At 46.7% G+C, this 27,015-nt stretch overlaps 1 protein-coding gene across 10 annotated transcripts in view; it reads right to left on the bottom strand.

Annotated features, from left to right (window-relative positions):
- Positions 1 to 1,003: 1,003 nt before the first annotated feature.
- LOC146334059 (transcription factor E2-alpha-like) overlaps positions 1,004 to 27,015 on the bottom strand; it is a 109,474-nt gene continuing 83,462 nt past the window's right edge. For 4 of the 10 annotated variants that reach the window (XM_084825094.1, XM_084825095.1, XM_084825092.1 and 1 more), the window contains exons 14-20: positions 26,357 to 26,430; positions 25,774 to 25,965; positions 22,722 to 22,851; positions 21,127 to 21,274; positions 19,840 to 20,078; positions 6,823 to 6,968; positions 1,004 to 4,329 (exon numbers count right to left, since the gene is read on the bottom strand). In XM_084825094.1, coding sequence (XP_084681220.1) covers positions 6,826 to 6,968; positions 19,840 to 20,078; positions 21,127 to 21,274; positions 22,722 to 22,851; positions 25,774 to 25,965; positions 26,357 to 26,430 — 926 coding nt within the window. In that variant the 3' untranslated portion in view covers positions 1,004 to 4,329; positions 6,823 to 6,825. Of the gene's footprint in view, positions 6,969 to 8,118; positions 8,346 to 19,839; positions 20,079 to 21,126; positions 21,275 to 22,721; positions 22,852 to 25,773; positions 25,966 to 26,356; positions 26,431 to 27,015 lie in introns of all 10 variants that reach the window. The other 6 variants (XM_084825098.1, XM_084825096.1, XM_084825100.1 and 3 more) reach the window with 4 other exon arrangements.

The raw sequence follows: 27,015 nt of genomic DNA, 5'->3' as shown, positions 1-27,015 counted from the left end.
GCTGCCCTCCTGATTTAGATTATAGTAATACTTTCCAAATTTGCATCTGCACATATAAATTAGCACGTGAAACGTTTATGCAAATGTGTCCCCCCTTTTTTTACCTCTTTTTACTGGCGATGCATAAGGGGCCATTTTAGTTTCTTTCCAATTATTTTCTTATGGCAAACTATGTAATACCTTACTATTTTGTATGTGATCTCCCTTGATTTCCTCTTGTGCTTAATATTTTCTCTTTTAAAACTGCACCTTCATTTTGTTGTCAATGTTGGTTGCTATACCATGCTGTGATCCAAATGACAAATTTATCGTGAGAAATAATTTTAAAAACCCGATTTAAAAAAAATTACTACACTGCAGCAGTTCTCACATCATCTGTTTTCTAAAGTTCAGCTCAACTGGGGCAGGAATGAAACAAAAAGTGAGACAGCCAGAAGCAGGTTTAGTACAAGGTAAACCCTTTATTATAACTTTTTCATTGATAGGTATACAACATCTGAAAGACAGATACGGGGAGGGGGAGAAAAAAAGAGGTAATATTGTTATAAAATGTCACATTTATTGCTACATTACTGTTATATACAAGACAGTTCTCAAAATTCTACTTTTAAAAAAGGATTATTTAAAAAATTTAAATAATCCAGCTAGCGTTTTTTTTTTCTTGACACTTGTATAAAATTATTATTTTTTAAATGAACACAATCCATATCTTGAGGCACTCAGAAACACAATTTTAACCCCTGTGCTCCCCCAATCTCAGAAACTGTGATTCAGTCCCCCCATTTTTTTTCTATCCTGCCCCCTTCCACCCCCAAATACTTTTTCCTTTTTTTATTGGGGTTAGACATATTTTTTTATATATATATATATATATATATATATATATATATATACATACACACACATACTCATCTAGATAGATAGATATAGATCAATCTATCTATCTATCTATCTATCTATCTATCTATCTATCTAGATATAGATCGATCTATCTATCTATCTATCTATCTATCTATCTATCTATCTATCTATCAAAACTATAATGTGTATCTGATTTAATAACAAAGGTCTCAGCCCGTTACATAGAGCTGGATTTACATGTAGGCAGCAAAACACCAAGGCCCTGATCCAAACACAGTTAGACATGACTTCAACCCCACTAGGAGCAAAAGGACTTATGTTAGTCCATTCATTTCCATGAGACACAGCCATGACTAACTGTAGCTGGACTGGGGGCACCCCCCAAAAAAAAGCAAGGGCCTATTTTTTAATTTTTTTAATATAAAAAAGCCCCAATAACAAAAAGAACCCTCAAAACAATCTAAAAGGGCTGAAAAATACACAGCCCCCCCCGCCCCCCTAAAAAAATATATCTTAACAGGAATCAAGTTACTTTTTGTTCTCTGCATTGCTTGAACCCCTATATTTTTTAAAACAAAAAAAGTTAAATTTTCCCATGATGCTGTTTCCCCTAAGACTTTTTATTTGCTGGTTGTCCTTTCTTGTCTCCTAAAACCCCAATCCCCTCTCCAACAAAAATAAATATCCCAAGATTCCTTGGGACATATCTGTATTACAAACTTAAAACTGGTTTCAAACCCTCTTTTTTAGCAATTACAGCTACCAAATGCAGTAATTTTGGGAATTGTAGCTCTAGGAAGAGGGGCTGCTTGGGCAGGGGAGAGGATTCTCTAGCAAAGAATTCTCAGTACCCTCAGGAAACTGCAGCATCCCTTTAGATAAACTGGTTTGAAACTGGTTTAGTCTGTAGTGTAGACACCCCCTTAGAAAGTGAGCTTCCCTTCAACAGAACAGAAATACTTCCAAACAAGTAAAACAAAGCCAAAGAAATGAACCAACAACTTCAACAAAAAAAACCTTGTTTTGAGCTGGTGGACTGGGAAGAGATTTGGGAAGATCTGACAATAAAAGGAAGTTGTCACATGTTCTGCTTTGCAGAGATGCTCAGCCGGGGTGGTGCTGGTGCAGAGAGTGGGCAAGTTCTCTTGTCCACAGGAGATTGGACGTGCCCACTCAGCATACTCCGTTCTTGCAAAGCTGTTTGTACCCAGGTCGACCATGTGGCATGTTCCAAATTCGTCTGTGCAGCAAAAGGAGGGGATGGAACAAGGCGGGGGGCAGGTGGTGCTCTCTGGATGACCCTTGCAGTGTTGGCGTAGCACTTTCCCCTCCAAGTTCCTGCGAGAACTTTCCCCAATGGCAACTTTGAAACAAATGCCCGCACCCACAGTCAGAAAATAAGAACTCTGCAAATTGGGACAAGGCAAGACAAGCGATGCTGCTGCTGGCTCAAATTGGGCAGTCCCCCTTTGTCAGTGAGACACCGGCCCTTTTCTCCCTTTCAAAGGTGGACCAGGGCTGTGACAAGGCAGAGGTTTCACAGGTTCCACGGGAAAAGTCCCCCCCCCCCCCCCGCATTTCCCACCCTTTTTGCTAGGCTTCTCTTCTGGCATCTGAGGAAGCATAAGCTGGAATGGAGTTACAGTGGAACACTGAGCATCCTCTACCATATCCTCCTCCCCTCCACTTGCAGAAGCCAACACTCCAAGATTTGGAACCTCATAGTCTAGGCTGCAGTGCCCCATGAGCGAGGCCCGCAGCTCTGGCACGGAGAGGGCAAAGTTGCAGAGTTACACAGCCCAAATCAGCCACGTGGTTTGTGTTAAATCTTTGGGGCAACTGGACCACGGTCCCTCAACTGCCCCCCCCCCACACACACACTGGTGTGGATACAGCCTTACAGTGACGTATCTGGAAGTAGAGGGACACAAAGGCTCTACTTCTTTCTGTCCACAACGAGGGCAGGGGAAGATCTCCCTGAATGTCATTCACGGGTGGGACAGTTTGACCAGACTGCTGTGGAAGTGCGTTTTCTAAACAGACCTGGAGGGTCACAGTGTTGGCACAGGTGCTCACACATCCATCTTTTTCAGGATGTACATGTATCACAACAGACCCCCATCCAGGGGTGGGGCTCTCCATGACGTAAGCATCTCTGTCTTTCCATCCACACCCCGCATGGCTTTTGTTCTTCTTCTCCCAAGGGGTCTTTGTTCTGCCTCAAATGTGGCAGCGTTGGTTTTGTTGCTGTTCCAAACCTTTCACTTTTGTTCTGCATCTGTTTGCTCAGGTGCTTTTTAAAAAGACGAGTTGTTATCCATCACACTTCTGTGTACTCCCAAGTTCCTGCCACCTTGCTCCTTCGAGTCCATGTTTTCCAGCACCCTGACATGTCTATTTCAGAGACGTTACCATCTTAGGTTGGTACACCCCCACAAAAAGGAACCAAACTTATTTCTGCTTGTAGTTTGTTCACCTCCCATTTAAATGGGACCACAAACATTTTCAGGAGAGATGGGAGGGGGCAGGATGAAATATAAGACTTTAAAGAATCACTCCTGGGCACATCCTTTGAGATGAAAGACAAAAGAGCCATCAGCTGCTGGGCTCCTTTGTCATCTCCCCCCACCCCTCCTATATTCCAAGCAGCCTAAAGGAAAAGAGATATCAGCACATCCAGATGGATCATGGAAATTTCCACCCAAGTGAGGACATTTATTAGCCTGCCTGGCTAAACTCATGTAGTGGCTTTTTCAGAGCCAAAAAACAAACACTCGCTGACTCCTCTCCTCTTTTGTTTGTTTTTTTAAACATCCAGTCTCTTAATATGAACTTTTAATATTTCTGGTTCATCTTATTTAAAAAATAATATGCAACATTAACTATAGAAACAGCAGCAGAAAAAAGCATGGGGAATCAAGTCTCTCTCTTTCTCTTTACACAATTTTTTTCGTTGTTGCTTACAAAACATATATGCAAAAGAAGCTTTAAAAAAAACACCAAAAAGGCATTACTATGTTTGTTCTACGTTAAAAAAAATACCGTAACTAATGTTATTTTCGTTGTTTTTTTAAAAAAGAAAAATAAATGCGTAGGCACAATTTCTTCTGCTGGCCTTTTGTGAACACAAGCCACTTGTAACGTAACACTTCCCCCCACCTCCCGCTTGGTAACTGAAGAATATGCATTGACAGTTCCAGAATATACACTTAAGGCAATCTTTGCTGTTGATTTTTTGTTGGTTTTTGTTTGATAAAGTTGTTGCTTTTCCTTTCTTTTGGAGAAAAAAAAAGTTCCTTAGAGCACACTGAACTTCCATTGCCATGCGTCAGTATTTAAACAGGACTACAGTTCCTGGTGCAGACACACAGTATGTGTGTGTGTGTGTGTGTGTGTGTGTGAGAGAGAGAGATATGGCCTTCCCTTCTTTCTACAGACGTCTGCTTCCAGGTGAAGAAAAGAAATTGTCTATGAAGAGACAAGGGGGAAAATAAATACATATATACCTATATCTATCATCCTTGTGAATCCAAGTGCTGCATCACCTGTGTTTAACTTAGGGACACAGTTACCTTAAAGATTGGCAGGACTTACTACATAAACAAAACATCGCCTGCAAGGGCTGCAATGCAATGTATATCACTGAATGCAAACTAGAGCTGTGCGCAAAGGACCTCTCAAAATTCTCCAGCCTGCTTGTGGGCAGAGAAACTGGGGGGACAGTTTCACTGAATTTCTCCTAGGGGAGGAGAAATTCTGCAACGGTTTCTCACAGATAGGGCTCACTGTCGGCAGGGGTTGTAGCACAGGCCCTTTCTTTTCTCCTAAGGGTTTTGGGTTTCTTGCGTTGCTTCCGTAGGCGGCAACAGCATCAACCACATTGAGGCTTCCACTCTTCCGAGGCAGAATTTTGAATTTCTTTTGGTGGTATTTTTGCGCTTCCCTAATCACTGCGAGGGGGCCGAGGGGGCTGCGTGTGTTTTCTCTCTCTATTGCACGTCTTTCCATTGCTCTGCAGCCTCCCGGGCCACCTGCGCTTTCTGAACTGAAAAAGCCCCATGTGAGGAATTGCCTCCTGACGTCTTCCTCACGATGGCTTTAAATGAAGGGCAGGAAGCCGAGGAGGCTACAGGCTGCCACAGAGATGACTGTACAATGAAAGACAGGACTCTCACGCACACTCCTCAGCCTCCTAAGTAAGGGAAGCCCAGGAGCCCCAAACCCAACCCAGGGGAATTCCTCCAAAATGTCTCCTCCTTGGAATTTCTTTTCGAAAGCCATTTCTTTTCTGTCAAATCAAATGAAAATGGTCAAAAAACATGTGGGGGAAATTTTTGGCACAGAACTAATGCAAACGCCCGGAATGTCAAATTCAGTATGTAGGTAAAACAATTGACCTACACACACCTTTCAGGAGCCATAAATCCTCAATCTCAACAAAACAAATTGGAACAACCTATTGCAAAGCACTTCAGTTCAAAAAATTGGGGGGAGGGGGGTATTTCCCTTCTAGATACAGAGACTTAACACTACCACATGGCCTTAACCTGGAAGATAACACCTGGCATCACTCATCCACAGCACATGCCACGCCTTGGAATATTCCATCTTCTCTGCTCTATCTGCCACCTTGGCTACAGGGCCCTTTGAGTCATATCAGAGTAGCTGAAGAAGATGGAAGCTGAAATGTTTTGCTTTAAGATTTTAATAGATGTTTAAGTGATTAACGGCATTTTCTGGCATCAAGAACAAACTTATCTGAAGTGCTGTTTGATGCTTTAAACAGTGTGTGTGTCTGTTGATCTATCTATCTGCTTTATGCCAGGCCAGACTATTTGTCAGGCTACATTGTCTCCTGAGTGGCAGCCACTCTTCAGGGTCCTAGGCAGAGAAGGGACCATCCCTTCACCTGTTAACGAATCCTTTTTAACTGAAGATGAAGTGGATTAAACCTGTGGCCCTCTGCATACAAAGCACGGGCTCTGCCCCTGATCTATGGTCAGTCATTACTTCTCTGTCTTGGCATACTTGGGGGAGTCTCCCATCTAGTCCCTGATGAGACCCAGACTTGCATAGCTTCAGCAAGACTGTTGCATCAACCACAGGAATCTTATGGAACACCACCTTCTCCCGAACAAGTCTGCCCATGTGTTAAGATCAGACTTGAAGGTTCTGTTTTGTGCCCCCCCTTAGTATCAGAGTAACCGGGGCCTTCTCTGTGGTGGCACACCGACATTTGGATTTCCTGCCTCTGGCACCAAAATATCAAGGACTAGCCACATCAGGGTTTTGCTAAGCACTTAAAAGATTTGGGGCTGAGGCCTGTGAGGCTCAAATCTGCATAAAATTCGCATATGGTAATTTATATCTACACATGCAAATTTAGAAATAACGACTGGGATTTATTTACGTCTCACAGAAGGCAAAGCCAGCCAATTCATTTCTCTTCCAAATCACCTCAAATAAAATAAATTCTTTAATTAATTTGCACCCCACTCCAACTCATCAGCGGGTCCTCTTCAATTACAATTTATAATCTCTCACTGCCCTATCCCACCTTTCTTTCTTTTCCTCCTGTGGGAAAATTGCCCCCTCCCCATGCAGTTAAGCTTAAAAGAAAAGCTTCCATTGGCACCAATGGACTTTTTTTTCCTAAGCTGAATTACTAAGCAGGGGGGTTCGGGGGAGGGGGTATTTCAGCGTGTGGGTATGGTAGGGTTAACCCTTCCCTCCCCACCTGCAACTCCCCTTGAAAATGGCCCCCTGCATAGCAATTAAGAAGAAGAAAAAGTCCATTGTCATTAATGGACACTTGGGGCTCTGGGAAATAGATTCGGAGCTGGAACATCAGCGAGACGTTTCGCGAGTGCCAAAATGTCAATGCAAAGCAACTCATGCTGCTCCCACGCAGGAGCTCAACATTCTGAGGAAGGACCTCTGACAGGTGCCAGGAGAGGGTACCTTTTACATATGTCCCACGGGGTTGTGCCCATCTCCTAGACCTGGATGAGATGCTGAAAGTGCCATCTGGGGGTCACCTACCACACCAGACACTTTCTCCTCTTCGCGTCGTTTCAAGCAGGCTGCTTTGGGGTTCAGATTGCGTTCTGAGGACAAGGGAAGAGACAGAAGCCATGGGGAGGAGGAGAAACCCACGTTTGGCCAGTACCTTGCAAAACCCACCTTCCCCTCCACTCCCCAAGAAGCCCGAGAGGGAAAAACAGAGCAAATGAAGATATGCAGGCTATGGAAGTGTGAGAAGAGTCCCAGTAGGGGGAACAGAGTGTGATTCCTTTTGGCAGCTGCAGTCAACCCAAAGCTTCTCCTTGCAGAGGAAAACACTGCCAGAGTTAACATGCTCAGACAGATATTCTGACCCCAACTCCCCCCCTCCCACTCAAAAGTCATGAGCCACTTAGCAGATTGGGATGATGAGGAATTGTGCATCATCATTCCCTTTGGAATCATCTCCGCTCCAGCAAAATTGCAACGAACAGAGCAGCATATGACCGAACGAACAAACTTGTCAGGGTTGCCTCTGAGCACATAGAGTGGCAGAGCAGTTCAGATTCTGAGGAAGAGCTGCTAAACATGGAGGAGGAACTTTCCCAGGCTTCAGAGGCACAGCCGGACAGAGAGGGGGCCCCTTCTCACATCCCTATGATAGATAACGAACAGGGGGAAGCGGGGGCAGGAGAACCTGAACTCGTAGACGCCAGGTGCAGACACAGACACAAGCGGGAGATGGCAAGGGCAGAGCTTAGACGGTCTGCCCAACTGGCTCGGTGTCAACAGCTGCGTCTAGAGGTGTCACGGGAGAGGGGGAGATCTTCCCCTCCCACCCCTTAAGTTAGGATAGTTTGCCGCCTTTTCCCAAATGGTGGTCAACTTTCGTAGCTTCCCTTTGAACTTCTTGAGGGCTTTTCCTTCGTAGTCTGGGAGTCACTAGCAATTTGCATCTGTATACCTCATTAGAGTAAATGGATTAAAGCCGTGGAAATAAAAGCCTCTTGTCTGTGTTTTGATTTGGCTTTTGGAGTTCTCAGCAGGGCGAAAAGGGAATCCTGACAAAACTCAACCTGGCGCCCAGAGTAAAGGGTTGAAGGGATAGGCAGAGACACTCATGCGAGCAAGCACACGCACGGACGCACGCACATGGAGACTGCCCACCCTGGAGACTGCCCACCCTGGAGACTGCCCACCCACCCATGCAAGAGAGTGACCTCAGGGTGGGGGGTGATTCCCCTGGTGCCATACCTCGTACTTGCTGCTCCAAGCCTAGAATGACTTGCACTGCTTGCTGAAGGATGATGAGTTTGGTCTGTGCTTTCTCTGTTTTTAAGTGCATCTGGCACATGCGTCCCAGTTCTTTAAAGGCCTCGTTAATGTCCCGTACGCGCACCCTCTCCCTGGCATTATTGGCCATCCGCCTCTCCCGGTCCCTCAGATCTTTGTCCTCCAGGGATAGCGTCTCATCCATACTGCTGGGTTCACACAGCACCACAGGGGTTAGTCAGGGAGCAAAGTAGTGACTTCCGGGGTAGGGTGGAGGGAGTGGGGTGGGGACGGTGCCAAGGTGTGGTGGAAAAATGTCCACAGCAACTACAAGCCAAGATGGCAGAAGCCAAATGATAGCGGGGAGAAGCCTTTTGTTACACCTCAGAGATAAGGAGCTGCCAAATGCTTAGGGCAGGGTTACCCTTAAACCCTGTGATCACTCAAGATGGCCAATATTTGCACTGCTCTTTCAGTTAATACCAGTCATTCAAGGAAACTCATTTCCTCAGTGGATAATATCAACCGTCCATCTGGTGGAACCGTAACTCTTTAAGCCACAGTTGTACCTCTCCTTTGCCTCTTGGGAGGAGCCACAGCTATGCTTCTAGAAGCCTTTTTCTTGTTGGCAAATTCCTGGTCTGGTTAGCAGCGGGAGCAAGCGGGCAGTGTGTGTCAGCGCACTCCCTTGCAACTGAAAAGCCAGGGTTCTCTGGAATTCTCTGTTACCGCTCTGTGCAAACGTGGCCTATATTTTAAAATCCAAATGCCACTGTTTTGAACGGGGCAGCTAGAGATTTGCCAAACTCCCTGAGTGCCAGTTTCCCATTAAATTTGCATTTAAATAAACCTGAGTGCACTTCAGGTTTATTATTTATTTATTTTATTTAATTTAATTTCTATATCGTCCAATAGCCAAAGCTCTCTGGGCAGTTCACAATAACTGCAGAGAACCAAACAGGAAGCGTGCAATCCCACCTCTTGAGGCATCCCCCAATAGGTAACACAAAGGAGAGGGAATGTGAACAACAGTTACTGTTGTTACTGTTTATTAATTATTATTATGGCTTGGGACCACAATACCTGACGGAGTGCCTCTCCCGACACGAACCTACCTGTACACTACACTCAACGTCTAAGGTTCTCCTCTGGCTGCCTACTCCGAGGGAAGCTCAAAAGACAGCAGCAAGGGAGAGGGCCTTCTCGGTGGTGATCAGTCCCCTGATCAATGAAGATGATCAGGGGACTGGAAACAAAGCCCTATGAAGAGAGACTGAAAGAACTGGGCATGTTTAGCCTTGAGAAGGGAAGACTGAGGGGAGATAGGATAGCGCTCTTCAAGGACTTGAGAGGTTGTCACAGAGAGGAAGGCCAGGATCCCTTCTCGATCATCCCAGACTGCAGGACACGGAATAATGAGCTCAAGTGACAGGAAGCCGGATTCCGGCTGAACATCAGGAGAAGCTTCCTGACTGTTAGGGCAAGACGACAATGGAACCAGTTCCCTAGGGAGGCGGTGGGCTCTCCCACACTGGAGGCATTCAAGACGAGGCTGGACAGCCATCTGTCAGGGATGCTCTGACTTGGATCCCTGCATTGATCAGGGGATTGGACTCGATGGCCTTGTAGGCCCCTTCCAACCCTGCTATTCTATGATTCTATGGTGGCCCCCCAATTACGGAATGATGTCCCCGACGAGGCCTGCTTGGTGCCCACATTGTTATCTTTTCGGCGCCAAGTTAAGACCTTTCTCTTCTCCCAGGCATTTGGCAGCACATGATGAGTTTTAATGGGTCCTGGAATGTCTTATGGTTATGGTTGTTTGCTTTGAAATTGTTTGTTTGAAGTTGTTTTAGATATGTTCTTTTGTGTATATTGTCTGTTCATGTTTTTTTTTTATGTAAATGGCTTTTAACCTCTGTATACTGTATTTTTAATGTTTTTAATCTTTGTAAACCACCCAGAGAGCTTTGGCTACTGGGCGGTATAGAAATGTAATAAATTGTTGTTGTTATTCTTATTCTTCTTATTATTAACATTTCTCAGAAAAGGCTCAAGGCATATTACAACAAAAGAATAAAGCATACAAAATTTTAAAACAATTAAAACAGCTAAAAACAATTAACAAAATACCAGAACCCAATAAAACAACTAAATTAAGAAGCCCATCATATTTTGGGAGTAGAGGAAAGTCTTAACCTGGCGCCAAAAAGATGACAATGTTGGTCCCAAGCAGACTTCCCTAGGGAGAGCATCTCACCGGGGGGGGGGGGAATGGAGGACACCACCAAAAAAGTTAGAGCTCTAGAACATTCCAGAGCATAAAGCCCCCTATGTAGGACTGTACAGACACCACAAGGAATTTAATGACAACAAGTGAGCCTCCCATAATCTAAGATGTGGGCAAACTATATATGAAGCAGCATAATAATGATGATGACGACACAATTCTCAGAACACATGTATGCACATGGCAAAACTTCAAAAGCTGGTCTAGAGAATGCACATTCTCCCTGGAAAATAGGTACATGTGTAAATCTTCACGCATTAATGTCTACATGTCCAGAGACTGTTATGTGTTCCTGTAGTTTCTGTTACTAGTGCCTGAAGCGCCTCTGTAAAACAAACACACACAAGATGGCCCAGATCCCCCACCTCCCCCGTGGTGCATCTCTCCTTCAAGCCACACAAGCAGGCAAAATGGTGTCTGGTGATTTGGAGCATGTCTAAGGGAAGACACATCCTCAATGGTGCCTTTGAAAGCAACCGTGAGTGTTGGCAGCCCCCTAAGCTCTTGACAAAACTGAAGACACCCCCTGCTCTTTTCCCCCTCCCTAGCCCCGTTGCACCCAAGACACATGACTTTAAGCTGGGATCGCCTTCTCCCCCAGAGCAAAAACCCCCATCGCACAAACGTAGGCATAACTGACTTGAACTGATGGATTCGGTGACATTCTCCGATCACACCCAACCTGACCACTTTGTACATGAAGGGAAGATAGGAAGGGGCCTGGTGTTCGATCTGGCACTACACCTCTCTTTTCAGACAGGTTTCCTAACTGATGGGTGCCCAAACGGCCTGGGCTATAGAACCGGGTTTTACAAGGCCAGGGAAGCAGAATTCAGACGTGTGTGTTTGTACTCTATTGATTTCCAACCGTCCTAAGCTGCAGAAGATAGCCTTGGCTAGGAGGGTGTAAGGCCCCAGGCCTGAACCAAGCTATTAGTAGTTTTAGAGGGGCTTAGATGCCCCATAGTGCTGTTTTCCCTAACAGGCCTCTTGATTTACCAGGTTGAGTCAAGTACATTCCATACTAATGAGTGCCACCACCCCTGACCAGGGGACTCTCAGACCTTTCAGGACATACTTGGGGCACAGAAATAATGGTTCAAGCCAACCCCCTGTATTTCAAGACCCAAGCCTAAAACAATAAACAGTAGCAAGCCCAAACAGAACTTAAGGATGGACGAAAGTCCCTTACCTGGTCCCGCAGCTGTTTTCGGTGTGGGGGGGAGGCGCTCCGTTTCTCCCCCCGAAATTCTTGGCGGGTGGGGAGGCACCCCGCCCCTCCCCGCCGAAATTCTGGCTGGGGGGGAGCGCCCCGTCTCCCCGGCCGCGAAAGAAAAAAGTAAAGTGTAAAAACAAAACAAAACGTGATAGGCTACGTAAAGATTTACGTAGCCTATCACGGCTAGATTTTCAAAGTCAGCCGTGGTAGGCTACGTAAATCTTTATGTAGCCTATCACGGCTGACTTTGGAAAAAAAAAAGCGCGTACGCAAATGGCGGTGCCCATGGTTTGTTTTTTTTTTCCAAAGTCTTTTTGAAAAAAATCTGACTTTGAAAATCTAGCCGTGATAGGCTATGTAAATCTTTACGTAGGCTATCACGTTTTTTTTTTTTTTTTACACTTTACTTGGAAATGGTGGTGGCGTCAGCCGGTCGGAAGACCGGCCGCCGCCGCCGCCACCGAACTGCTGCTGGGACCCGCCGCCGCGAGGGACATTCGCGCGAGGTAAGTCCCATCCCGGCGGAGGGGGGGCAGGGGGGTGTTGGAGAATTTCCCCACCAATTTCAGGGGGCCGAATGCGTTGGCATTTGGCCTCCCGGAGATTCGTGGAGAAATTCTCCGACATCCCTAATTACAGAAGGCTCTTAATTTAGTAAAGGGGTAAAAAGGTGTACAAATATCACAGAAAATCATAGAAAAACCAGAGAGAACAGATCAACCCTTTGGAACAATGGAGAAACCTTTTGGCCGTTTCTACACAAGGCATTTATCGTGCACTCGTGATTGGTCACTCACAGAAGTTTGCAGGTCCTGTACACGATGTCGTCATCCTCCAAGGCATCTCCCACCCTTTGCAAACTTTATCACTTTTTTTCATGATGACAAAAGTCCGGCTTTTCCCTCCTCCCACTATGAGCCATGGTAAATCTATGGTGTACTGATGAAATGGCGCTTTATCGCAGCAATATCACAGTGCCATCTAGTGGCTTTATAGTGAAACATATAGAACGTGCCCAGAAAGAAAGGGGGGGGCGGAGGAGAAAATCATGTGGAAAAGAGTTGATCGTAATCCCGCAAGGAATCTGAAAGCAGAAGCCCCAGTAAAGTTGCGGGATATTAGCTTCATGTAGAGAAGCCCTTTGAAACAATGCTGCAGGCAGAAACAACAAAACCATACCTATTCTATCCTTTACCTAAGTAAGGGTCTTCTAACAGGCCAGGGCCCAATTCAGGATTCAAAAGCTCACAGGACCAAAGCCAGTTAGCAGACGAAGACTGAAGATTAGAATGAAAACAAAGGCCAAAATGAAGACCAGAATGAAAAGCAAGATGAAGACCAAAATGCAATATTAGCCCCCCTGGCTTTATCCCCCCCCCCCCCGACTTCCATAAGAGAAGGGGAAGGGGGAATGAAAAGGTCTCACCGCAGCCCAGCTGAAGTCACTCAATCTAATTCTGACAAGAATTCAGCTCCAAACCTGAAGGCCTGGAGGCTACATCAACATGAAATAACACAGGCAGGTGGTTTAATTAATGTGTGCAGGCCTCTTCATGAACTGGAGCTTCCTTCGTAGCAACTAAGTCTCAACAAGAAAACTGGATTTCTTGACAGGCGGATGGAGTGCCTGGGACCAGCAAAGATGCCCCATGTTGTCCTGATCCTGTCTTGCCTTTTGAAGTATCTGAGCCTTACTGTATTGCTCAAGAAGCCCTCCTGTGATTTGACCCATGCCTTTTTAAGACTTGGTAATGGGGCAGGAAAACTTAAATCGCACCACAGCTCAGAATATTATCATATCAATGAAAGGTGCCCCTTCTCAACAAGCCTGGATAAAGTACATCAGTATTTTTCACCCAAATTTGGAAGAAATATATGATATGCCGTGCTAAAAACAGGAATAAAATGAATAAAGGTGTCAGTTTTCAGCACTTTTTAACTTGCTTTATCTGTGGCATTTTTATTGGGTTGGTTTGATATTTTGCCCAGTTGTAGACCTCATCAGATACCATGATTTGTTGTTGGGTTGTGAACTTTCAGTTCTTAACACATGTGTGTGAATCCAGAACCATGGGTTGTTCATGGGTTGTTTCACCAGAGGCAGGGGACAAGAGTGGTTAAAAAAAACAGCCTCCCTACATGCCAGTATTAGAGTGCCGCAAAGCCATTTGGGATACCGCGAGGGAGCAGGTGAAGGAGAGAAACAAACAACCCAGGGATTGAGGAAAACAAACCATAGTTTGTTCGATCATCTGCCAGACAAACCCTGGCCAGGGCAACAAACCATGGGTTAATCATAACAACACAGATGACTTAGTGGATAAAGTAGCAGTTACAGGAACTCTAGGGGGAAGCGACCATGTTGTACTTCAGTTCTTGGTTCTAAGGGAAGCAAAAGCTGAGTATAGTCAAACGCGTACCCTGGATTTTAGGAAAGCTGATTTTAATAAACTCAGAACAATGATCAGTAAGGTCCCATGGCAAGCGACGCTAACGAGAAAAGGAGTCCAAGATGGAAGGGAGTTTTTAAAAAAGGAAATTCTAAAGGCACAAACAATTGCAACAAGAAAAAAAGGTGGAAGACAACAGAAGAAGTGAATGTGGCTTTGCAAAAAGCTTAGGGATGACCTGAAAACAAAAAACAACACATATAGGAAGTGGAAGGAAGGCCAAGCAACAAAGGAAGAGTACAGGCAGGGAGCACAGAATTGCAGGGATGGCGTCGGGAAGGCTAAAGCTGAGAACCAGCTGAGGTTAGTGAGGGAGGCTAAAAGCAACAAAAAGGCTTTCTTCAGCTGCGTGCATAGTAAAAGACAGAGGAAAGAAATGGTGGTTCAGCTATTAAATAAGGATGGCAAAATGATAAGAGATGACAAGGAAACGGCAGAAGTGCTCAATTCCTACTTTGGCTCAGTCTTCTCCCAAAAGAGGTTCTATGAGCCCCCTGGCAAAGGCAAAGTACAGGCTAAAGGGGCAGGATTGCAGCTTGAGATCGATAGGCATATGGTCAAGGAACACCTAATTGCTTTGAATGAGTTCAAATCTCCAGGCCCAGATGAACTGCATCCTAGAGTAATAAAGGAACTGGCAGAAGTACTCTCAGAACCACTATCTATTATCTTTGAGAAATCTTGGAGGAGGTGTAAAGTGCCAGATGATTGGAGGAAGGCTAATGTTGTCCCTATCTTCAAAAAGGGCAAAAACAAGGAAACTGGGAACTACAGACCAGTCAGTCTGACATCAATCCCTGAGAAAATTCTGGAGCAGATGATAAAGCAATCCATCTGGAAGCACCTTGAAAACAATGCAGCGATTACTCGAAGCCAACATGGATTTGTCAAGAACAAATCCTGCCAGATGATTCTGATCTCATTTTTTGATCAGGTAACCTCCCTTGTGGACTGTGGGAATGCTGTGGACATCATATACCACGACTTCAGGAAAGCTTTCAACGAAGTGCCCAATGATGAGCAAACTAGCTAAAAGTGGATTAGATGAAACAACTGTCAGGTGGATCTACAGTTGGCTACAGAATCGGACTCAAAGAGTGCTTATCAATGGGATCTTCTTAAACTGGGGAGAGGTAATGAGCGGGGTACCACAGGGCTCAGTCCTGGGCCCAGTGCTCTTCCACATTTTAATTAATGACTTGGAGGAGGAGGTGCAGGGAATGCTCATCAAATTTGCAGATGACACAAAATTGGGTGGAATAGCTAATACCTTGGAAGACAGAAACAAAATGCAAAGTGATCTTGATAGACTGGAGTGCTGGGCTGAAAACAGCAGAATGAAATTTAATAGGGATAAATGTCAAGTTCTGCAGCTAGGAAAAAGAAACCAAATGCACAGTTACAAGATGGGGGATACTTAGCTCAACAACACTACAAGCGAGAAGGATCTTGGAACTGTGGTACATCACAAGCTGAATATGAGCAAACAATGTGATGCGGCTGCAAAAAAGGCAAATGCTATTTGGGGCTGCATTAATAGAAGCATAGCTTCCAAATCCCTGGAAGTACTAGTTCCCCTCTACTCAGCACTGGTTAGGCCTCACCTGGAGTACTGTGTCCAGTTCTGGGCACCGCACTTTAAGAAGGATGCAGACAAGCTGGAGAGGGTTCAGAGGAGGGCAACAAAGATGATCAGGGGACTGGAAACAAAGCCCTGTGAAGAGAGACTGAAAGAACTGGGCATGTTTAGCCTTGAGAAGAGAAGCCTGAGGGTAGATATAATAGTGCTCTTCAAGTACTTGAAAGGCTGTCACAGAGAGGAAGGCCAGGATCTCTTCTCGATCATTCCAGAGTGCAGGACACGGAATAATGGGCTGAAGTTACAGGAAGCCAGATTCCGGCTGAGCTTCAGGAAAAACGTCCTGACTGTCAGAGCAATATGGCAATGGAACCAATGACCTGGGGAGGCGGTGGGCTCTCCCACACTGGAGGCCTTCAAGACGAGGCTGGACAGCCACCTGTCAGGGATGCTCTGACTTGGATTCCTGCACTGAGCAGGGGGTTGGACTTGATGGCCTTGTAGGCCCCTTCCAACCCTACTATTCTACGATTCTATGAGTGGAGTGTCTTATCAAGATGTGCCTGGGAAGCCAAGTTTGTTTGCCTTAAAGCTGCAGGTGTCTATGCTGAGAATGAAGGCTAGGGGGCGCTTGCTGCTGTCATGCTGCCTCACTGCTGACATGTATGGTATAAGACCCATCTTACCCCTTGGCTCGGGGTTCAGAGAAGCTGTCTGATCCAACCATTGGGTACCCCTGTGTGCTGATTGTACTCAATAAAGTATCTCCTTGTAAGTAAGCCTGGATCTGATTTTTCACTATCTTGGCACCTCTAAATTATGAGTTCAAAGCCTACAGCCAGGGCAATACAGAGGGAACCTGCCTCTCCCAGAGGATGATCTCTAGCCAGGAGCTTAAAATGGCCTCTTCACTCAAGATGGTGCCTAGAAAGACCTCCCCACCCTGCCGCAGCTCCTTTATCTCAGCTTTTAATATCCTAAACCAGCCAAGACAGAACAGCTACCTAAACCTTGCTTGAACAACTTCCCTCTTAAAAGACTGCCTTCCACATAGGCCGGGCTGTCAATTTCATACTGGGTTGCAGAGCCCATGTCCCTGCTAGAACACGCCAGGGAGTACAACATTGAAACCTTGTTCTGGGTCTATCAACTTTGAAATTCTGGCCTAAAACAAGGCTGTGTTTAAAGGTTCAAAATTTTAACTTTGAAAAGTCAACCTATTTTTTTGAGGTATGTTAAAAAAGTTAGCAAAGTAGTGATTTTGCTACACAAAGGCTATAATCGTGTAAATGCTTGCTTGGGAGTAAGCCCCGCTGAACACAGTGGAACATACTTCTGAGTAAACATGCATAGGATTGGGTTGTAAATGTAGTGGTCGCTTATGAAATGCAGTCAGACTGAACTTCAAAATACACATGTGCAATACACAAATCCAACTGGATCTGTAATGCGATAAATCATGTGAATTAAGAAATTGGGCAAATGTTGTGGGAATTGCAGCAGGGAGTTCCTCTGGTTCGGGGGGGGGGGGGGGGAGAAAAAATCCAAAAGCTCTTGGGTGTGCATTAACTAGCTCTCTGGATCTCTGGTTCCTGCTTCTAAAAAGAGCATGCAGAAGGAAATTCATCCTTGCTGCTGCTGTAACAAATCGTTCAAGGTTGCTCTCGTAGCAAAGCAACCCCAACTGTACCAGGATGTCCAAGATGGAGAAAAGCTATCAGCTGGTGACCATGCAAGACCAACTGGGGGCAGTGAAGCAGGGCAGCAGAGACTCACTTTTAAAGCTACCTCAACTCATCCAGGGGGAGAAAGGTCTGGAGAAAAACCACTGACTCTGGTCTAGCATGCAGAAGGCATGAACAAGGGCCTTGCCCCTACCCCCAACTTCCTCGATCACTGTTGAGTTTGTGTGCAAGGCTGGAAAAAAAGTTATGGGCAGCCTTTCCCAGGACAAGGTGACGGCCAGCCCTTGGAAACACACACTGCGTCAGGCAGGATCCTCTCCCTCCTGGAGCTGGCTGCTGAAAACACCCAGGATTCAGAAATATATATTAAGAAGATACAGGTAAACAGTGGGACAAATTTACCAGCTGGGTTAGGCTCAGGAGAGGCCAGCTGCCAACCAGCCAAAGCACAACTTCGCTGATCTACTGCCAGCGGATAGGACTGTAAGTTTTTTAAAATAAAGGACAAGCATAGGAAACCAAGACTAGAGGACAATGTGCCAACTCTTTCACTCACAGACTGTTTCTTCCTTCCTTCCTTCCTTCCTTCCTTCCTTCCTTCCTTCCTTCCTTCCCTCCCTCACCCCCACCCCCTGCCCCCCTTTAAGTTTTCTGTCTCTCTGAGCAAGCAGCAAGTACAAGGTAGAGGGTGGGAACCACCGAGAGGTCACGGCTGGGGACTGTCTGTACGAAAGCAGGGAGGGGATAGAGGGGGAGGAAAAAACCCACACAGACACAGACAATAATGAAGTTATACATATTATGACAGGCGAAAGGGCAGGGGGGAGTGAGAGAGAGAGGAGCACAAAGGTATTCCAGCATCGCAACACAAGAGCAGAGCAGAAAACAGTCTGTGGTGCGTTATTGAAAGAACAGCAACCCCTGTTGAAGGTGGGGGGGTGAGTTAAACCTGCCAAGATGCCCCTGTTGGGTGGATTCCAAGGAAGGAAAGTTAAATGCTCGCATGCACAGCCAAGTGTTAAAACATCCACAGCGGAGGAAAAATTTGCCCAGCTCCCTTCAGTGGGAGTTCTAGATCAGCTGCAGAGACCAAGCTCAAAAGTCCCTTCTTTCCCTCCTGCAGGCACACTCCTGAGCTCTCACAGCCTGATGTTCTCTGGGTCACAGGCCTTGCATGGTGTCTCTGCAGATGTTATTACCACTGATGCTAATCTGGTGTTTGGAGTTGGGAATGGGATGCGCGTTACGGATAGAGGGGTGATCTTCAAATCCAGAGCCTTGCATGTTTCAACACAGGTAAAACTCACATTCACCGAGCCCCTTTCACTGGTCCAAGGTGCTAGCCCCCATGACATAAAACCACTGCAAACTGGGACCCAACATTCTGGGAAGCTTGCCTCCTTCTCATGGCTCCTCTGTAACTCCCAAGACCAACTGAGAGCACCCTCTTAGAAGTACTCCACCCATGCCCAGGCCCCCTTGGGCACCATTTTGGGTGGAAAGCCAGTAAATAAAAATAAAGAAATGCTCCAAGTTTAAATGCAATGGGGGAGAGGGAGAAAGAGAAAGCCATCCTCAGGAGCCAGCCACACAACTATGGACAACTGGTCTGAGAATATGCTCCACCAGGGCTGTTAAACCACTCTGAATTGCATTTCAGAGAAGCTCTTTGGGGTTGCATTCCAGTGGGGGGTGGTGGTGCGTCTAACGGCAAGAAGGGCCAGAACTACCAGCATATTTCAGCTTACAGCTCTTCCTGCCAATCACTAAGCCTTAGGAGAGGCTTTTCAACCTTTTAGAATTGGGAAGAAAGTGCACACAAGTCAGGAAACCACCAAACTACTGGCAGTTGGGGAGAAAGGGGAAGGTTGTGTGTTCATCTGGGGAACCCTGGAATTTTGAAAAACGACACTATTTGTTTTGTAACGTCGAGGATTTCCACACAGCTGTGTCTACGGTTCACCATGTAGGTTGTATTTGTATGAAAAAGTGCTGATGTGCAGGGGGTGGGGAAGGGAAGAATTATAAGGGAGTCCTTGTAAGGAATACTATCTATAGGGATTTGCTGTAAACTAAGAGAAGCAGGATCTTTTTCAGGCTCCCTCCCCCGATACTGGGCCATGCAGTGCTTCAGCGCTATGCAGCACAGCAGCAGAAGGAAAGGGAACAGGGAAAAGAGCCGCGCACAGGCTCAAGGGACAGCATGCAGAGAGTGCAATGTCTGCTTCCTGTTCCAAATGCAAAATGGGAGAGCAAGGGATGCAAACCACAGAAGTAGAAGAAAAACAGGAGAGAGAAGCACAAAACACAAAACCAAAAAGGTGCTGCCGTGAAAAGAATGCAAGAGTCCAAGGGAGCATCAGCAGGGTGGAGAGTGCCGGGCCGGCGTGCCCCTGTGGCACGGGCTAGGCTTGGAAGGACAAGTCACAGACAGCCCCATGCCGTTCTGAAATGTCACCACATCGGAAGCCTCCACTGACCTCTAACTTGTTGTTCCAGATTCAGAATAACCGACACGGCCTGGTGTAGGATTAGCAGTTTGGTCTGAGGCTTTTCGCTGTTAAGGTGTAGCTGGCACATGCGACCAAGCTCTTTAAAGGCCTCGTTGATGTCGCGGACGCGCAGGCGCTCACGGGCGTTATTGGCCACCCGCCTCTCTTTTTCTCGTTCGGCTTTTTGCTCTGGGGGAAGGAGGTCGTCTTCCTCATCCTCATCTTGACTGATAATTTGAAATAAGAATGAAACAAGGGGGGGGGGGGACATTTTTCTTGTGTGCACACCTCGGCACCGGAACATGTTCACATAAAAAAAGTGAGAACACTAACACACAGCCACACGCACACAACAGAACAAAACAAAACAAAGAAAACCAACCACTGCAACACTTAAAAAATATATCACTGAAATAGAAGGGGTGGAAATACAGTGTTCTCTGTTCCACACCCCTCAGTGTCAGTGGTTTACAAACTGTGTTCCAGAAAACCCCTGGAGATCCTTGGAAGTGTATTGCATGGGTTGGGGGGGTCCTCAGTGAGATCAATTTCTGCCAACTATCCCTTGAGACACCCAGCTGCAGGGGAGCGTTGGGGATGTCCTAGGGCTCAATCTCCATTTACATCTGGCAATGGAAAGGGCCCCACTGCCCAGGCAGTGGCACTGGTGAGCTGCCCATGCAGCCCAAAAACATACTCTACCCAGAAGCCTTTGCAGGGGGGATAGCGGATCTGCCAAGTGCTCTTGGAAGGCAGGCACAGTTTGGAGACGGTTGACTGCGCTGCTAGGAAAAACGGAGCGGATTTTCTGTTTCTCCCCACCCCAGCAACAAGGGGTTTTGGAAACACACACACACACACACACACACACACACACACACACACACCCCTAACAAAAGTAAAAATACATCTGAAAACACAAATATGTTAAAAAAAATTAACCAGCGGAGCTCATAGCCAGGGCTGGAAAATTAGATGCTGTCTCCCTTTTAGAAAGTCTGACATACTTCCCCACAATGCATCCTGTCACTTTTGTAAAGAAGCTCACGCTTCAGCATTTGCTGTAGGCTCCTAGGAGTTTGAAGCAGAATTGCTGCTGCAGTTGTTTTTTCCAGCCCTATTCATGAACATCAACCTGACTGGAAAGTATGAGGGTCCCTGGGAAAGGACTGCTTTACCTTACACCCCCTTCCCCCCCAGATCCTGGCCACCCTGCCCCACCCTGCCAGCCCCGGAAAGGAAACAGAGAAAGGCTAAGACCCGTTTAGTGAGCACCTTGTTCTGTTGCGCGATGGCTTCAGCTCCTTTTTCTCCTCCTCCGAGTTATCGGCCACTGACATGTTCTCATCCTCCTCCTTGTCTTCTCGCTTGATTTCGCTGGTGCCCGATGAGACACTGGCCCTTCCCAGCCCCCCTGTCAAGCCTGTAAAGGAACCAGACCAGCATGTTAGCAGGTCACTTTAGACCCTGGATGCAATGGTCTCATGAGCCCCCGCACTTTACATGGCCAAAATCCCTTCAGGTGTGAAGCACAAAACAAACCTTCTTCTTCATCCCCACCCCTTCCATGTTCTACAACTGCTTCTGCATTCCGGATATGTTAGAACAATAACAGCAACAAAACTGTTTGCCAACCTTGATATAAAAAGAGACTCTGAGCATGTGCAGTTTTGCAGAGGAAAACCTCCATGCAACACCTGTTGGCCTTGTGGAATTTGCTGCCCCAGGAGGGTGACAAGGACCATGAGCTCAGCAGCTTGGTTAGGCTCATTCGTGGGCGAGGAGGTAGAGGCCACCTCTGTCTCTTCACCTCCATGCTCACAGGCAGTGCCAGATGCCAGAGGGCAACAGATAGGAAGGGCTCTTGCCTGCCAGCCCTGCTCATGGGCTTCTCAGAAGAATCTGGCTGGATGCTGGGCTAGACAGATCAACTGTGATCTGACCCAGCAGGGTTCTTCTTGTGTTCCAAGGAGCCCCGTGCAACTTCACAGCATGCATGCTGCACTGAGAACAGTGGACGGCTCAGACTGTAAAATACTGATGTGAAGGTTTGAGGCCTACAGAGGCAAAGGGAAAAAAGGTCAGGCTTAGAGGCCTGGAGATTTTGTTGGGAGGGGATAACCCTGAGAGTAGTTTCATTTCCCCAGTGAAGTTTCATTTCTTCAGGTTTGAAGCAGTACTTTTGGTTTTGAGGGAGGAGGGTATATAAAGAGCAGAGTGAGGAGATCACAGCCTGAAGAGGGAGCAGGAAGAAGCAGCCTGGAGAAGTCTAAGGACAGCTAGGGTAAAGGAACTTGTGTTTTGCAACTTTTATTTTCTCTTAATGCCTTTTGTATCACTCAGCTCTACTGTGTAAATACCTTCAGTTGTGAATTGCTTGCTTTAATTTACCAGTACACTGTTGTGGTTGAACCTTTTGTCTAGAGTGTCTGTTAGGCCTACAGCCTAAATCCCATGTTATTGGGAAGGGGAAGTTTAAAAGAAGGAAGGTGGGACTCTTAAGGAGGCCAGAGATCTTTAAGGAGTTGGTCAGGGGGTCCAGGTCATAAGGGGAACCCTGACAACTGATTATTCTACCTTAACTGGCTGTTAAAAAAGAAGAGAAAGCAGCGGACAAAGGGGGCAAATGCTCTGATCAAAGGGAACCTACATATTCCACGGAAGCCTATCTTTGAGTAACAGATAACTGGGCACAGACCAAAGGGGCATTATGTGCTGCTTGGGAAGCTTTGAGGGGCACCCATCCGCTCATCTGCTGCAAGGCCTTGATCCGAACTTACAGCTGGCACCCTCTGTTTCTCTTGCTCAGTTGTATCAACAAGGAGATTGGGACTTGGGGCCTCACAGGAAAACACGCAACTCAAACTTACCACTGAAGGCATCCGAAGACCGGCCTCTGTTGAGGTCTGAGAGTGAGCTGGTCTGGGCAGGGAGAGCAACATGGTTGTGGAGTAGGCTGGGATTGCTGGAGAGGGTGTCTTCAGGGTGACCTCCACCCACCTGCAATGAGAGGACACAAGAAGGTGAGCCCCCAAGGGCAGGAGACACTGTTCTGCAGTCACACCGAGTTTGGAACAGATGGATAAAGCAGCATTCTAAGAATCTCTGCTTTCATTTCATCATCACTGGAAAACAAGTTTCTAGCCCTTATGACTGCAGGGATGGGCTTGAAAACATGAAACCTCACAAGCAGATTATATGTAGGATTTCCAGAGATCAAGGGGAGGAGGGTTCTGAGCCCTGTGTACTACTTTCCGGTTTGCCTGTTGCTCAGGTAAATAAGCAGCGCTTTAAGGGTACGGCACACCCGAATTAAGATTTTGCAAATTTTCAAATGTGAGAACAGCCAACAATTTTAAAAGGCCCTGAGGTTCTGGAAAGCTGAAAAAACATATCTGATTTAAAAACACTCGGTTGTTTTAGTAACTTGTAAAAAGGAGTACACATGGTCATAGGTCCTCACAAGAAGCCTCCGCAGTCACAACAGTTCCCATTTTACAGATAAGGCCATTGAGGTTGGAAGAAGAATGACTCGCCCAGGCTGTGCAAGAAGCCCGTGACAAGTCCACATCTCTCCCGAAGTCAAGCCCTGACTGGCTCACCTTGGCTTTTGATAGAATTTCACAAAAACAAACCCCAGTTGTGAAACTCAGAAGCCGTGGACAAACGTTTAATGCTTTGAAAAATTAGGGCAGAACTACACACTACACTTAACACGAGGCTGCAGCTGAAAACTGCATTCCCATGTAATGCACCCCCTCACAGGACTTGTTGTCCAAAACATCCGCACGATGTTGCCTATCTCTGATGTAGACAGTACTGGTCTATATGGACCAATGGTCTGTAGAAAGCCTCTTCTGATGCTTCTGTTGGTGAGGGAAATGCACAAGTTGGTGAGACTGCAAGGTGGACATGTTGGAAGAGCTGCAGTAGCATGTAATAGCCAAGAGGCCAAGCTTCAAATGTTGTCTCCTTCACAAACTCAGAGAGGTATACAAAATGAGGCCTGGTGTGGAGAGTGTGGATAGGTAGACATTTTTCTCCCTCTCTCAAAATACTAGAACCAAGAGGGGTCATCTCATGAAGCTGATGGGTGGGAGATTCAGGGAGGATAGAGGGAAGTCCTTCTTCACACAGCACAGAGTCAAACTATGGAACTCACTACCACAGGATGTAGTGATGGCCACCAGTTTGGATGGCTTTAAAAGGGGGTTAGACAAACTCCTGGAGAAGGCTGTCCATGGTTACTAGTCCTGAGGGCTCTATGTTACCTTCAGTATTAGAGGCAGTGAGCCTATGTGCACCAGCTGCTGGGGAACATGGGCGGGAGGGTGCTGTGGCGCTCATGCCCTGCTTGTGCGTTTCCTGTGGGCAGCTGGTTGGCTGCTGTGTGAACAGAATGCTGGACTAGACGGACCCTTGGTCTGATCCAGCAGGGCTCTTGTTCTTGTGTTCTTAACTAACTAGGCCACATTGGGTAAGCTGTTTTTCTCTCACCCTCAGCCTTCTGTATCTGGAATATGGGGCAACAATCCTAGCCTACCTTACAGGTTTGTTGTAAGGACTGAAAGAGAAGGACAAGTGAGGTGCTTTGAACAGGGAGGGTCCAGAGCTCAGTGGTGGAGCACACATGATGCACGCCAAAGGTCCTTGAATCTCCAGGTAAAAGGACTCCAGGAGCAGGCAGGACTGGGGAAGGGACCCCTCTCTGCCTAAGGTGATTGGAGGAGAAAATGCTGTGTTAGATGGACCAACACTCTGGGCTCAATAGAAACCAACTTTGTAGGCCTGTCTGCTTCAGAGGAAGCCTGCAGCTCAGTGGTAGAACCCCTGCTTTGCATGCAGAAGGCCCCAGGTTCAATCCCTGGTTCAATCATCCCCAGATTCCCCAGGTTCACTCATCCCCAGTTCAAAGACCTTCCTCTTCCAACAGGCATTTCATTTTTAATTGGTTGCTCTGTTTCTTAATTTTACTGCTGGCTCTTTAACATGTTTAATGTCTTAATAGTTTGATATTTGTATTGTTGTATTTATTGTTGTTTTTTTGTGACTGTAAAGTGCCCCAAGGGCATATGCCAGTTGGGCAGTATAGAAATGTGATAAAATAAATAAATAAGTGGTGACTGAAAGAGCCCAAAGAATGTAAGAGCTGTGCTGCATCAGACCACAGGGCTCTCTCGTCCAGCACTCTGTTCCCACTGTGGCCAAACAGCTGCCTATGGGAAGCCCACAAACAGGACATAGCTGCAAGAGCACACTCCTGCTCATGTTCCCCAGCAACTGGTGCTGGTACTATAGTGCAGTGTAGGGAATATATAGCCATCCTGACTAGTAGCCACTGATCACCTTCATCCTGTGTTAATTTGTCCAAGCTGATGGCCATCTACATCCTGTGGTAGCGAGTTCCATAGTTTGACTCTGCACTGTGCAAAGAAGTCCTTCCTTTACCTGTCCTGAGTCTCCCACCAATCAGCTTCTAGCATGAGAGAGTCTTGTGACCCACCACACATCATTTTAGACACATCTCTTGTGCCTCTGCAACCCCTCCCCCCACTCAACTTTTTCTAAGCCCCTTTCCTGCTCTGCTGGATCTTGTGGAGAGCCACCACCAGACGAAGGAGACTATATTGGGCCAGACAGACTAGTGGCTGAGCTCTACATAGCACTATGTAAATGCTTGTTCTTTAATCATCACCACCAACCAGTGATCCTTTTACACTACAGGTGAGCAGGAGGCAACTCAACACAAAGATGTCATTTTGGGGAGGAACCTGGCATCACACAGAAGGTGCAGCTCTGCCCTTACATGTGAACTTCTCTGAAATAAGATTTTAAATTTTGAACAGTGTGTCAGAACAACTAAGGGGGTGTTGAATTCCACCACCCTCCCCTCGCTCCCCAGTCTCACAGTCCCTGTCTCACCAGGTTTGAGTGCCGACTGGCAATCGGCAAAACAGAGGCAGGGGGAAAAGATTGGCTGAGGCTGCCGACAGCGGTGCTGTGCGCAGATGCTGATGCCAGCAGGTCATGGATCTCTCTGTGGTTGTTCTGGCCCACCGCGTGGCTCCTCAGAACATGGATGGCTTCATCCAAGTGGTCTTCCATTTTGTTTTGCTGGAGGAAAGAGGGGAAGATGAAACAGCATATCATACTCTGTGAATATCACTGGGGGGTGAGTGTGTGTTGGGGCTCAAGCCCCAAGCTAGCCAAGACAAAAAGGGCAAGCAGAGAGAAGCTTGAGGGTGGGACCACAAGGCTTCCTTTTCTCGCTCCCATTCGCCCTGCGAGATTGGTCATGACTGTCTCTATTTTACAGATGGGGAAAGCAAGGCTAAGAAATAACACCACTTTTGCCTGAGATGTGACCATGCAAACATGAAGCAGGAGATCAGAAGCAGGGTGGCTCCTAGGGCTGCCAGCACCTGACCCTGTCTACCAGATATTTAGGTCAGTGGCCACTTTGTGGCAGGAAGTGATGGTGGAGGGGAGGTTCAGGGGTGCTTACCAATGTATGGAGGGTCCCTTCGTAGCTCGGGGATAAGGCGCCCTGTCCACCTGCCCGGGGCCACTGTGAAGAACCTGGGGTAGAGGACAGTCAGTCAGCAGAGGAAAGACAGTCAGCTCCTGACTAGATGCCTTTCACAACAAAGTGAAATGGCAAGGTGATGTATGTTGCCCCATATCAGTGCTGTAACTGGGCTCAGGCTGAACTTCCAGTTTAATTATTTTATTTATTAAAAAAAGAAACGTACACCCCACCTTTAAAAATAAAATAAAATTCAAGGCAGCTTATAAAATGTCAAACAGTATATAAAACAAAAAGCAATACACAAAACAACCCTCAGAGGAAAACAGCACTCGACGTTGTTTTTGTCCAGGGATGATGTCGGGGACAACAAAGAATAGTTCACTGCTGCCATGGGGCCAAATTCTCACTGCTCCAAAGGGGCCTCGTGCCAGGTGCCTCAAATTCCCACCTCCCCTAACCAGCAGCATTGAGCGGCTCAATGCGCTCGACTGTGTTAGGCTACCCACAGGGTCAACAAGAAGCTGCAAAGGGGTGCTGCCTCAACCATCCAAGCCAGGTGGAATTCTGGCTTTGCACCTCCCATCTGAATTAGCAGAGAATGAAAGACAACCGACAGCAGCTGGTATTCGGGGGTA

Source organism: Heloderma suspectum, chromosome W, assembly GCF_057233095.1.
Source record: "Heloderma suspectum isolate Gila_16-S chromosome W, 16-S_ref, whole genome shotgun sequence".
NCBI lineage: Eukaryota > Metazoa > Chordata > Lepidosauria > Squamata > Helodermatidae > Heloderma > Heloderma suspectum.
The sequence above is the reverse complement of the archived record's forward strand: the minus strand, read 5'-3'. Positions and strand labels throughout refer to the sequence as shown.